General features: G+C 36.8%; 1 protein-coding gene across 1 annotated transcript in view; it reads right to left on the bottom strand.

The window, feature by feature from the left end:
* LOC101868936 (contactin-6) overlaps positions 1 to 13,880 on the bottom strand; it is an 88,768-nt gene that overhangs the window by 61,760 nt on the left and 13,128 nt on the right. The window contains 1 exon segment of the mRNA XM_034066202.1: positions 3,570 to 3,665. Coding sequence (XP_033922093.1) covers positions 3,570 to 3,665 — 96 coding nt within the window.

Genomic DNA, 13,880 nt, shown 5'->3' with positions numbered 1-13,880 from the left:
AAAATAAATGAATAACAATCCATCCTAAAAACTTGTGTCAAGTATTACCATTTAAACAGCAACTTCTTAATCACAGTCAGGTCAAGTTTGTACACAGCTAGAGAAATGAAGGCTTCTTCAACCTTCCTGCCTTCTGTTTACAAGCATTAACTCCATGCAAAACACAACCTTTAGATAATAAAATAATGCTATATGTTGATTACATGTGGAAAAAAAAAATCAGCTGACCTAAAAAACTTAAGCTAGAGAAGAGACACTTCTCAGAAAAAGAAATACAGCTTACCTTCCAACCCCTGCAATCCAGAGCCTCACCAGCAAGCACAGGATACTTCCATGCTGAACTTTATAAGGTGTATTAATGAGCCTCATAAATAACAACTGGAGAGTGGTTGGTGCATAAATAGGCAAGGAGGGGCTAGAGGAAGAAAGGAGGGGAGTAGGTTGGGGTAATTAACATGGGGTAGCTTGGTTCTTACTTTCAAAAGCTCATTACAGGCTATAGTGTTTTGTTCATTAGCTATAACAGCTTTTTAATGGCTTGCTTGATCTAAGCTAAGCCTTTGAAAGGTAGGTTTGTGTTTTATTTTTGCTAAATGTGCTAATGTTTGTTCATAGCAATATAAAGTTAGTTCTTTGGTGTTAAGCTTTTTAGTAATGCAACATTTCCTTATATTAGTTTTTTTTTTTGTTCTCTGAGAGTTAATTTAAGGTATAAAGCTGATGTGAAAGCCATTGGAGCAACCTTTCTGTATGTTTTTTGTTATATTTTTATCAAAATGTTGCTTAATGTATTCCCTATTGCTGATGAGAGAGAAATACTTGTTTCTCTCATATAAGCAAAAAGCTACCATTGCAGTCTCAGTTAAGAGATGTGTATACATAAAAGCAGTAGTGGAGCTGTTCTTACTACCTGCATCAGAAAGCTAAGCTTTAAGTGTTTAAAATGTTTCTGAATGTGGAGAAGTACATAATAAACAGCCTAGTGATATCTTCAGTGCTTGCTTTCATGTGAATCTAGCAGAAAGTTTAACTTTAGACTGCTGGCCTGAAACCCCTTGCTAAAGGGCTAGGTAAAAATAACAATGTTTTGGTCTCTGTAGTGGTAGAAGGAAAGATGTGAAACACTTCTCTAGATGTTAAAGATGTCAGAAATACCTCTTAAGCTCTCATGCTGTCTATGTAGTTCTGCTTCTTGATGTTACAAGGGAATACACTTCAGCTAATAAAAATCTTCTGCTTTGTTAGGTTCTTGTTTTTCTGTCTTTTCTCTTGCTTGAAAAAAAGAGACCTGGACCTTTTAGGTTATCAGGAAGGCGGGAGGTTTTATTTGGTGCATCCTATTCCAGAATACTATACTTACAACTGCCGTACAGAGACACTGCCTTTAAGTCCAAGGAAAGTAAAGCTAGTAGCCATCAGAACCATGTTCCTTTTCCTCCTCTGTAATATGTGGGTAGGGCCAGGTCTGTTAAGTGATTTATCCTGAGGAAAGCAGCACCCGATCTATAATAAGGAGTGCCTGAAGGAATATATCCATCTGCTCTCGCTCCCTTGGGTGCCTTTTCAATGACATGGATAATTTCTTTTTAAGAGCACAGTTGGTGTTTTCCACCTGAACAGGTAACCTTGGTTTCCTTGTAAATGCTCATACTAACAAAAAGTTTGTGTTGGTTATAGGTTGTATCTTCTAAGTTGACTAGGAAATTCTAAGAACAATTTGCTTCCTGGTGTACAGGACACATTATACAGATGTGTTATCTTCTGTTTACATTATAAGGAAAGGTGACTCTTTTTCTGCTGATCTACGTTTAACTAATTCCTGTCACACATAAAATACTGTGCAGCATGCTTGTAATGGAAGCTGTATGCATGGTTAGTAATCCTTTCTCCTGTAAGTATTGTATGTTGGAGGCAAAGGTTTTAATTAAAACCTTATATATACAGTCCTAAGCATCCAGAGATGTTATACAACTTATCAAATTCACAACATGTAATTCATCTCCATAGCATGTAACTTTGCATCATAAATAAAGTATGTCTGGATGACAAAAAGAACTCAATTTCTGTTTTCTAGAGACTTGTTATTTCACATAATATATTTTTCAAGCCTGTTGGTCAATAGCTTGCATCTGCAGCTTAAGAAACACTGTGGCTAAGGCTTTGTTCATAGATACTGTTTTGTCAGTTCAATTAATCTGGGGGAACTGACTTGTTAACTATTTATTTGTTCTGAATGTTTTCTTCTACTCATTTTTATTTGTCAAATCATAATTTTACCCTACAGCAAGAGGAAAATATATAGCTTACTGACTCCAGGATGGATGTGTTGTCTTTCTGTCTGTCCCATTGATACATCAAGCCTTTTCTGCCCTTAAGGACCAGGTTTCACTTCATCTCCTTGATTATATACTTCTTTCATATGGCTGTAAACACTAAGTGAACTGACATTTCCTCTCTGTTCAAGACTTGCAGGCTTTAAATTGATTGATGGGTTTCTCTACATCTCTGATATACTACATCCTCTTTATAGATCACTATTCATGTTCTCATGGGAATTTGTCTTATAACTCTTTTTCTTTAAGAATTGAGAAAACATTGCTTAGAGCAAGATGTTGGTGCTAGCACATAAAGAGCAGCTCCTGTGGATGCATGGTCACTCCTGCTAAAAGCAGGGCATAAGTCATCTAAGAACTTCTGATTCTTTCAGTCCAGAGCAAGACAATTTGGTTACTATGCCACTGATATTTTCCCTTTATTAATATGCATTTGTTTTTCTGCAGTAAAAGTCCAGTTATCTTTACCTAGTTAGGTTAGGAAGCCATAGTTCTTAATCCAGGTTTCTAAAGTTCTGGAGCAATATTGATCTTGATTCCAACACTCCTGGAGAAGGTTAGTGAACGTGTATGACTCAAAGCATGTAAGAATCAATGATGGGGAGATAAGTCTCAAAAGGTCACTCAAGAGCTTCACTTCTGGTAGGTACAAAAAGTGTTAAGAATAAAAAAATCACAACGTAGTGTACATGTATGTTCAAGCCTTTGCATTGTTCTTTAGGTGCTGATGTTGGAAGTGGTAACACGTATAAAAAGGGGGAGAGGAAAAAGGAAAATTGCACCATATATGTAGGGTTTTCTTAGGTGAAAAGTATGAAATGTCATCCTAAATACATTACTGGTTCATTGCATGTCACCTGGACTTTTCCTCTGCAGAAAGGAAGACTTACAAAACAGCCTTATGGTTAAGAAGTGGTAGTAGGCAGTGACGACACATGCAAAGTGCCTCCAAATCAATTCGCCTTTAATTCTTTACCTGAAGGATTGAAAATTATCAGGCAACCTGATCTAATCAAATCCCCTTTAATCAGTGAGCTTGCTTCTGCAGAATTCCCTTCCTATCTACATCTTTCTACTACTTTCATGATTATTGGGAAGGACAGAATCGGGTATTCAAGAATAGAAGACAAATTTTCATGACAAATCTAATCTGTAAAATGCAGAATTCAATTTATAGCATGGAAGTAGCAAGCAAGTTGATGCTGAGGGTGCACAGTTTGTAGTTATTCACCATACCTCTGTAATGTGGTGAAGGACCACAGAGCAAAACCAGTCCTTGTCCTTCTCTGACTGACACTGTGCTACTTGTTTTTGTTTCAAAATTTTCAAGATCTTGAGAGAGAAGGAGAAAGCAAGACCCAGTTATTATCTATCAGATCTGTTCCTAACTGCACCCCAGGCTACGAAGCTCTGTAACGCTAGAACATATTCACGTTTAATAGCATCATATAATCCTAGTATGTGAAATTACATACTACATGAAAAAATAGCTTGTCCAACCCAGTATCTCATCTTTAGGCGATCATGAGATACCTGTTCATAAAGCAGTTCTGCTCTAACCCTGTAAGGTTTGTATTTACATATCCTTATCACAAAGCTAGTGTATTATTCCATGACTTTCTATCATCATTTTTTTGGGGGGAGCTTATTAAATTCTTAATCTACATGAGAAAGAAAAGCATTTTGCATTGTTTCTCTTTTTTTTTATAGAAATAAAAGCATGTGTGCTTGTCTATATATACAAGTGATAATTGAACTTCATCAGGTCTCCCACAGAGTGTGTGCTTAAATCATGATAAAAGTATGTTGTGTTCTTGAGTCTGTTCTGTCCTAAAGCTGGCTTCAGTAAGTGGATATGTTTTAGTTGACTTAAACTTTATCACTGGCTTTAAAGGTGAGAAAGAGAATATTTTCAGAAGAAAATTATGTGATGGTTTAGGGACATCTCCTTTCTAAACATGCCCATGCCCATCTCCCTGTGTGATTTTTCATAGCTTTTTTTTTTTTTTTTTACTGAATCTAACACCATATTCTCTCTTTTGCTTGCATTTTACTGAAATGTGTTAGTATTGGCAGTCTCATTACATCTAAATAATTCAGTTACAAAGCATGACACAACAGATGTACTTTTAAACTTTTGGGTTCACTTCTCATCCTAATGAGAAGACTTTCTACTTCTGTCAGAGAACTTTGCAAAATGATTGCTTGAAATACTTTGAAAATATATTTTAATGTATTAGATATCATTTTCCCATTATAGTGCATAGTACTTGCTTTTTAGCTTGTTTTATTTACCTTGCTGCAGCTTCTTGTCTCAAACAATTGTTCCATTTTTCATCAACTGAACAACTACCTGATCCAGAGTTCAATAGAGAGAGAACAGTTCTCTTTGGTCAAAGCAATAATGATTGCTACCTGTACAGGCTCAGCTATTTATGTCAATATATCAATTTTCTACCCCTTAGTTGAACTTTACACAGTTAATTTTTCTTTCCTCCTCTTCGTCACCTGTATATTGCTCTCCTATGAAGACATTGTCTACCCAGAGGTGGCTGAATTGAATTAGCCAGCTGTAGCACTTCCCTGCTCTGCCACAGCCACAATAGATAGTACCTGTCAATACACTGGGAAAGTGTTTTAAACTCTGATGTTCTTTTAATTGCCTGCTGGCTAGATCTCTGCCTTGCAGTCTGCAGGAGGGGGGAGGAGGTGGAGGGGAGAGCTGTGGGAACAGATGAAAAAAAAAAAGACAAAATCCAGAAAAAAAACCCCTGTTTTATTTCATCCTGTAATACTAATTGCAAAAGAAAAGAGTGGATGGATGCAATATGACTAACTGGAGCTTGGGTTCATATTTAGAAGACACTTATTGGTCCAATCTTTTAATGAGTGGATTATTTACCTGTACTGAAAATTCAATCTGAGAAAATTTATTATCTGTCTTTTGTTCTCTGTGGGTTAAGTGTTTTCTGAGAAGGAAAAAAGCAGCAGAAAACATTTGTGTGGGAAAGTGATAGAGGGATAATTGTTAATGCATTAGATGGGGATTTGCTTGGGTTGGCTGGCATGAGGCTTTGCCCTCTGGGAGAAGAGGCTAGCTTTGGAAAAATAAAGACCCTCAAATTTTAATGTTTACGTTAAATAGAAGACTGGAAAGGTGCAAAAAATGATAACTTGTTGGATTCAGGCACTAGCAACAGAAATGTTTACATTTCCCTTTGCTGTTGCTTTATATAGCTGCTAATACAAAGCAGGCTATGCAGTTTCTCCATAAAAATGGAGTTTTAAAACCTTATACTCTTGAGGAATAAAGAAAATACACATAGTCTAACTAGTGGTTTCCAGTGCTTTCTGCTTATGGTAAATCAGGCCTGTGGTTGTTTTTTTTTGTTGTTGTTTTTGGGGGGTTTTTTGTTTGTTTGTTTGTTTGCTTGTTTTTCCTGAGAGCAAAATTTCACTTGCTATGAGACACCTAAAAAATGGGTTGGAAAAGATCTTACGATCATTTAGTTCCAGCCTCTCTGCTATTGTCAGGGATACCTCACACTAGACCATGTTGCCCAAGGCTCCATCCAACCTGGCCTTGAACACCGCTAGGGATGGTGCATTTACTGCTCCTTTGGGCAGCATGTTCTAGTGCCTCACCACCCTCACAGTGCAATGGAAGCAAAAGGGTTTCATGACAACTGTGAATTAAGTATGTAATACTCTGAAATTTTAATAGACTTTGGAAAAAAATTTGTAACCAATAAGTTGCTAATAGTAATCATTAATCTAATGACAAGATATCATGGTATTGTTTTTACTCTCATCTTGGAAACTATCACCTGTCTGTTTCTCCATTAAAACCACAACAAGTATCCCTGACTTAACAAAAAAGCAGTAGTACCATACCTCTTGTGGAATTCACTGTTATAATTAGCAAGATTATACAGTATATGTGGGGGGAAAACTTGACTTTGTATTTCTAATCTACACTTTCACCTTTGAGTATCATTCTGTACGCAGAGATCTGAGCTTCTTCTTAGCAATTTTATAGTTTAGTTATACAAACCAGCTCCTCTATTCTGTTGCTGGAGAGATTTTCATCCCATTATCCTTACTAGTGAATTGCAAGTATAAAGTAGATATGAAGGCACATATGTGGTCATTTAATCCTTACTTTTGTTTGTTTTTTTTGTGGCTTATGATGAATAACAGCATGCAATGTCCTTCCAAGCAGATAATCATTTAACCTAGCTTAAAAAATCTCTAGGTAGAAGTTTTCTTTCAAGACTTCTTTCCAATATTTGACTCTTATCTTCATCACACTGCATCTTTCAAAAACTGCCACCTCCAAAAGGTTAGTAGCCCTAAACAGGAACGCTTTTTTCTATTGGAAGTTGATTTTGAGAGATAATTATAAAAATTAATTTTTTCAATGTCTTTCTAAGGATTTACAAAAACATCAAAGAGCAAAACAAAGCAAAATAAATTAAAATAACTCATTAACGGAGTCAGTCTTAATTCTGTTGTCATCTTTACTGGACCCTTTCTCAGGCTGGCAACATCTCCTATGAAATATTATGACACCTCATTCAGGTGAGAATAATAAGAGTTAAATGTTTCTTATGTAGTCCAGGGTAATAAAGAAGAGATGAACCATCAGAAATAATGTTTCTTTTTACCCAAAATATTTTTGTAGCCATTTTCCCATCTACGGGGTAGTGTGTATTTTCAGTGACTAATTGCAATCTAAAAATCTTAAATGTGTAATAACTGTGAAGATTAATATAAATTTAGACATACTTATTTGCTCTTCTGCAAGTTTGGCCACTTCTCAAAACCACTTCTCTTTGCTCTGAGCAGACATTTGCACTGACAGGGCAGAGCCACTCTGTTCCCCCAGTTACCCAGCCCAGCTTTATAATATAATGTGACATAATCTAATAAAGCATGATGTTGCTTGTCAAAAAGAGTATTAGATAAGATTGCTAAGATCAGGTGTTTGGCACACATTTGGAATGATAATATGCACTTAGGAATAGTATGACTATTTAACAGATGGTAAATTTGTTAACTTCAGTGTTTCTGCAGAGATCTATAAATAAATTATCACCTAGTTCCTATATAATTCCTTCCATTCTTTGTATTTATCTCACTTTTTAACAGCGAGTTCCTTCAGACTGCATTGCTTTCTCAGCTGTGAGCTCTAAGAAAAAACAACTTTCTTCCAGCATTGTGCGTGTTGGCAGATTGCTATAGCACAATTAATCACTTGGATGTGATAATGAGGTCATGTAGGCTAAGCAAAATATTCAGATGAACAAGTGATTCTTCACAGTGAAGAGTGGAAATATATGGACTCAGCTGTGTGTGGCAAGAAGTCATCATTTTCAGTTTGGAACATTTGCAGACCTAAGCAAGAAAGGTGTGTGCTCAGAACAAGCAAAACATACGGCATTTTGTGGAAACTGAATCAGAACTACAGGGCTTTCTATGATGTAAGTGGGAATACTTGAGGTGAATGTGGTTTATGGCTCATTACCAGCTACAAAGAGGAACAGGGAGAAAGAATGGGCCAGATCTTTTTGTTGCTGTTGTAAGTCAATAGTACCCCTACTGGGGTAAAGGAAGTTACACTGATTTACAACAGGGAAGAATATGGCCTGCAAGCCTTCCATGTATATATCTGATTACTATAAAAACAGAAGTTGAGATGTATAGTGGTTTCAGATGAGGATGACTGTCAGTGTAGCTTTACTGAGTACAGAGGTGCCATTGATATGTGAAGTGATAGAAATTAATTGTAACTGATATACACAACTATTTCCTGCTAAAGTGCTTGTGTTAATCAGCTAATTATTAGGTTCAGTCACACAGAATTTCCTTAGTGTTTTAAGGCTCAGCACTGACATAATTGCTGATTGTATCATGAATATATCTCTTCTAATTTCCCATCACCGCTATTACCCACACATCTGGGTTGGTATTTTAATATAAAGCTGCTTTACAAGGGTTAGAGTGGTACATTTAACTCGCACAATACTGTGTGAAGACAAGGTCAGTTTCCCTGGATTGATTAACTACTTAAATATGTCTGATAGGAACAAAAACCTAATCACAAGTAGTAACTTATTCACTTCAACCTCTGAATCATATGCTTGAATTCCTTTAACTGCTCAGGGCTAGGTGTAGCACTTCCAAACCAGTCCATTTTAAGAACGAGTATAAGATGGCTCTGTGTTATCAAATAGCAAACAAGGAAACTGGGGTGTTTTAATATATGGAATTGTTAGTTACAGACAATTAAAGAGTCCAATTTGTCATCTTGTGTAATTATGAACAGTTCATATGAATTGATGCAATTTCATGCTTTCTTGAACGTCTGATTTTTAAATGTTTTATCATTACATAATCCCAAATATTATAGTTGTAATTACTTGTTATTGAAATGTGCAATGAATGTTAAGGCATTAGTAGCAAGAGCACTTTACAAATTAGTTATGCTCCTGAGGACAAATCAATGTAATTTTTCACATTTCCGTGTGGCTGTGACACACTGTGATATATCACATCTGTTCTGATGTTTTGTTTTTCTTATTGGCTATGATATATCACAATATGACCAGTGCTACTGGATGTGTTGTATCACAATAGAAATTATCACACAGAAAATGGGCTAAAAATTACACCCTCAGCAGTTCTTAAAAGTAGCTCATTGTTACGATTTGCTATAAACATTTCTAACAGCTGTGTTATGAGCTGAAAATTAGTTACCTTCACTTTCCTGTGATTGTGGTGAATTAGGGGCCCATTGGTAAGTGTAAGTCTGAATTAAATGCCTGATGCAGAAGAACCAAGTTTGTTATAGCTGTGAATAGAAAAACTAGAACTTACTGGATGATTTGAATTATCCCAGATTCTGGGAGATCCCATACTTGGCCATATATTGGATTTGTTTTTCCTTTTCACATCAAGTCCCAGACTTTTGTTAGTCTAAAACACTTTTAGAAACTGACTATGCCTGTTATCAAATGCTTGTGATCATCTGTTTGGACCACTCCGGACATGTGCATCTAGCTATGTCTCTTGCTTTTCCTAATTATTACTGTACGGAATCATATTGTACGAGATGAGTACCAGCCTCTTGCAACTTGGCTACCAATATGTGAAATGGAAATATCTTTTTCTTCAAATATCTCCTAAAGGAATGGCTAATCTCATTTCCTACAACTCTGAAAAAAGTTCACTTTTCAGTGAGCTTTCAAAACTGTAGTAAACTTACTAAACAAATACTCTGACAGTTCCTTTGTCTTGATAATAGCATCAATACATTAATCTTTTCCTGTTAGCATCTAATCTCAATTTTTTGAATGTTCTAATTGATTTACTATAAATTCAATTCTGAGATTAAGAGCAGTGTTATCTCTAATTAAGGTGTCTGAAAGCTGCTTAGCATTTTCCATTTCCTGATTTCTAAATACTTACATTTTCCACTAAACACCTACTGAGTTCTTCTGCTCCTTCCCCATATGAAGTACATGTGAGCCTCTGCTTTGTTGGTGTCATAACATCACAGGGTCTGTAAGAGTTGAAGCTGCCTCAGCCAGAACAAGCCTTGGCAGCACCTGAATGTCTCTTTTCACCAGGGAATGTTAAAAATCAACTGTAATTCAGACCTTTCTTCTAGTTCTCCACCTGAGGTGAACACTGAATCCCACCCTGGTTAAAAAACAATGTTTTACTCTTTCCCCTTGAAGAAGGCCATCAGGAGAGCCCTGATGCTGCTCTCTGCCCTGATGGAGCAGTCTGCAAAACAGAGGGAAAAGCATAATTGCTGGGTCTTGTCCTTTGTCCAAAGATGCATAATCAACCAAGGACCTTGGTCAGTGGTCCTTTATTTAGTTACACTGCTTTGGAGCTTCTAAGGTGAGAGGATTTGTAATTTACACATTAGGATGTACACAGGCCCCAGGTCTTCAATTCAGTTTAAATGGTATGAATAGCCAATCCAGGCACTAATTTTCAAGGTGGAGAACAATAATTTCTGCCACAGCCTGATTCATTTTCAATTAAAGAGTGAAAATGCCCTTTACAAAGTAATATCAAGCTTTTCCAGAGGAAAAATGGAAGGTCACAATTAAACATGCAGGAGGGTGAGAATCCTTAGCTGACTTGATTTTTTGCTCGTGCACTAAGAAATCCAGTGCAAAGAAACATATGCTGTGAAGATCTACTGCTTGTCTACAGCTGGTGGTTTGTTTTTTTTTTCCTTCTGTTTTACAGTTAGCAGCATCAAATATTAAAGCTCTCTTCTGAACCAGACACAGGACTTGCACCGAGCAGTAAGTGTTGGTGCAGCCCTAGGGCTCTTATGCTAAACCCCATCTGCAGGCCGGAGGCATGTCTGAGGATCTGACCTTCTCAAAGGGAGTGGGATGCAAGAAATATATTTTTAATATTTTATATTCCTGAACAGTTTTCTCACTTGTCACAGCAGAGTTCATTTGTCACCTGTCATCAGAGTCACTTTGCCGTCTGCATGTGTTTTCTCCAGATTGGAGTGCTCTTAAAAACAGATTTCTCTCCCAAGTGTAAATCTCATGGGCCAGATTTATCCCTGTCAGAACTACACTGATTTGACTGACTTGCACTAGAGATGCCCCTGGTCCCCAGTGTCAAAATACCTCTTGGCAGGGATGTTAACTCTTATCCAAAGGTGGCTTCTTTTATTTCTATTTTCCCCCTGCTTCTGCAGTAACCTGTTTTTGCAGGATGTGTGGAGATAGCTCATGAACTTGCTCTTTTACATTCAATCTTTGCCACATTGTTGGCAGTAATCAACTGTATTCCTAGTCCTGTGAAGAGCTGCTTGTCCTCTGTGTCCAGGGTCCTGCTGGGTTCCTCCTGTTAAGCACCCTACAATCTCACTTCAGGTTATTAATTTCCTATTATAATGTTTCTACCAGTAGGATAATCTATGATCAAATATGTACAATTAAAAAATGGCAAGGAAGACCAGGCTTTCATGCACTGCTGAAAATGTAACAAGTATATCCATGCATATTTCAGCCCTTCCAAAATTCCTGCCCTTTCAAGATCTTGGTCTAGTACTTCTTGCAGAATTACCTTGGGTTATCCCTAGACACCACTGCTTTATCTTGCTCATTCCAGCTGCAAAGCCAGCAAATACTTCCTTCCAATGGGAATTTCAAGATTTATGAGTGATGTATTTTTGAATGTGCATTTTGTAAGTGGGATTTTGTGTGTAGTATATGTTTACTTTTTTCTTTCAGTAACATTTAGAAATGAATGTTTGCAGCTCAGGGCATTCTCTGTACCAGAAGTGGTTTGCCTATTGAGAAAAGCTGTGCCTGTGGCCTCATTCCTTTACCCTGTGGAAACTACCAATGACACAGTTCCTCCTTCAACATAAACTACAGAAAATAAAAGTTTAACTTGTACCTTAAACCTTTGTATTAGGATCAAACTTCACTGCAAAACTAACTGATAAATGTCATTATTTCTATTTTAAAAGGGCAATAATTTTTTTCAAATAATGTAATTCAATATTTTTTTTTAACTTGCAAGCCTCTACCTGTAACTTTGTTTTGTCACACCAAAGAATGAAGAAGTTCATGTAGATGTTATGGATATTCAATAATTTATTGGAATCTGTCATATTGTCTGCAATGAAAGAAGAGAAGATAAAGAATATCACCCAGACTGCAAATATAGACTGGTTTTATCCTTAAAAAAATATTAAGTTTTATCAGAATCCAGTGGCTTTGGGACCTGTAGATTCTTGTTACAGACCATATCTCAATCACATATATTGCTTTTCCAATAAAACTTGCAATGGGTTGATTTAGGATAAACACTTGCAGGAACTGCAGAATAGCAATATATAAATAAAAGGTAATTTTTGAATACTTGCATGTTCTCTATTACTACTTTATCTGACCATATTACTGACTGTAATGCTCCTTACAACCTCTGTAATGTATGTGTTTCACAGATAAAGAATTGGTGTATAAGAAGAAGAGCTTCCTTTTATAATAACACTTTAAGCAACTAGCCTAATGGAATAAAACATGTTTAACAAAGTATTCTGATACAACATAGCCTCGAACATGGTGATTAAGTAGTCTGAGAGATGTCTAAAATCATTTGAGACAGAAAAATGGGGTTTGGGTTTCTGATGCTGTTTGGTCTACTACAGCATTAAGAAGGGGAATGTTACTACCTAATAATCACCAGTTTGTGTGTTTAACAAGATGTCATGACTGCATTTGGGCTCTGAGAACAGGGTGGGCTCAGACCTTTAAGGGATTATGGAGAAAATGAAACCCCTTCATTATGTAGACATATCCATTGCTTCTGTTTTTAAGATTCCAGGCTGTTCTTTTTGTCTTCAGGAATGCCTGGATATTTGCATAATCCTGTTCTTGTAGTATCTGAGTTTTAAAATAGCAGTGCTATTATCAACCTGCCTTGTCCTGTCACTGTTGAATGGTGGTTGATGGTTCCTGCTTTCCCTTAAGCCTGTAATAACCTGCATATGCACAGACTTATGCAAAGAAATAAATACTGGAAAGCTTAACAGAGGTACAGAAAGATGAGCTGAATGGAGTGAGGTCTTGCAGCACTTTTGTTCTTTGATTAAGTTGCTTATAGGTGGTTCTTTTCAGATATTGTGCTCAAAGTAGCCTTGAAGGAGACAGTGCCCCAAATCAGAATGGCTAGAGCAGTGTACAGACCCCTTACAACAATGTGTATTGGTTATCAGCAGGTTTTTCCTAATTTTGTTGGGAAACATTAGGGGGGATAGGGGGAAGAAAACATGGCTGAGGCTCCTCCATGGAGAGCATCCATTAAGCAAAGATCTTGATGCAGACTCCTACCATGGAGAACTGTTTCTAAGAGTGCTGGAGCATAGGCACAGAGTGTCCATAGCTATGACAACTGATCAATAAAAATTGTTTCTTTTTTTTTTGACAAAATATGGGCTTTATTTCCAAGTAATAAACTGAATTCTTGGTAAATTTACAGCAACTCATCCCATTCAACCTATACACAGGGAGAGGTCAGTGCTGCTGCTGTAGTTATATTGGGTTATTTAACTGTAGTTAAAAGACCAAAGGGGAATTTTGAGCTGTAAGCCTATTTAGTGACATAAGAAGCGATGACAGTAGTATTTCCCTCCTTCAAGCAAGATTGATCTGCAGGGAGTATTACTGCTGCAGGTTGCATATTTTTTGTCACCTGCTCAGAGGAAGATGCAGGTGGTGAGGCATTGCCAGGATCATCAGGAAGGCTGTGCATGGCCTCAAAATGACACTGGTTTTACATGATTCTCCACATATCTACAAGATGAGATGTGATTCTGCATTATATATAAGGAAGCCCTTTCCAAACAGAGAAGTAGATTTAATGCATTGCTTAGCATTTGTAGGTTACAGAATGATGTGACTAGGTGCAAGCCTATGACTTTACCTGAAGTGTCCCTATAGAGGATAAGTAAACTTAGTAAATTAAGTGAAACTTTGTGGGATATAACTTTGA

The sequence above is a fragment of the Melopsittacus undulatus genome, chromosome 9 (genome assembly GCF_012275295.1).
Source record: "Melopsittacus undulatus isolate bMelUnd1 chromosome 9, bMelUnd1.mat.Z, whole genome shotgun sequence".
Taxonomy (NCBI): domain Eukaryota; kingdom Metazoa; phylum Chordata; class Aves; order Psittaciformes; family Psittaculidae; genus Melopsittacus; species Melopsittacus undulatus.
Note: the sequence above shows the minus strand (reverse complement) of the source record. Positions and strands in the feature narration are given on the sequence as shown.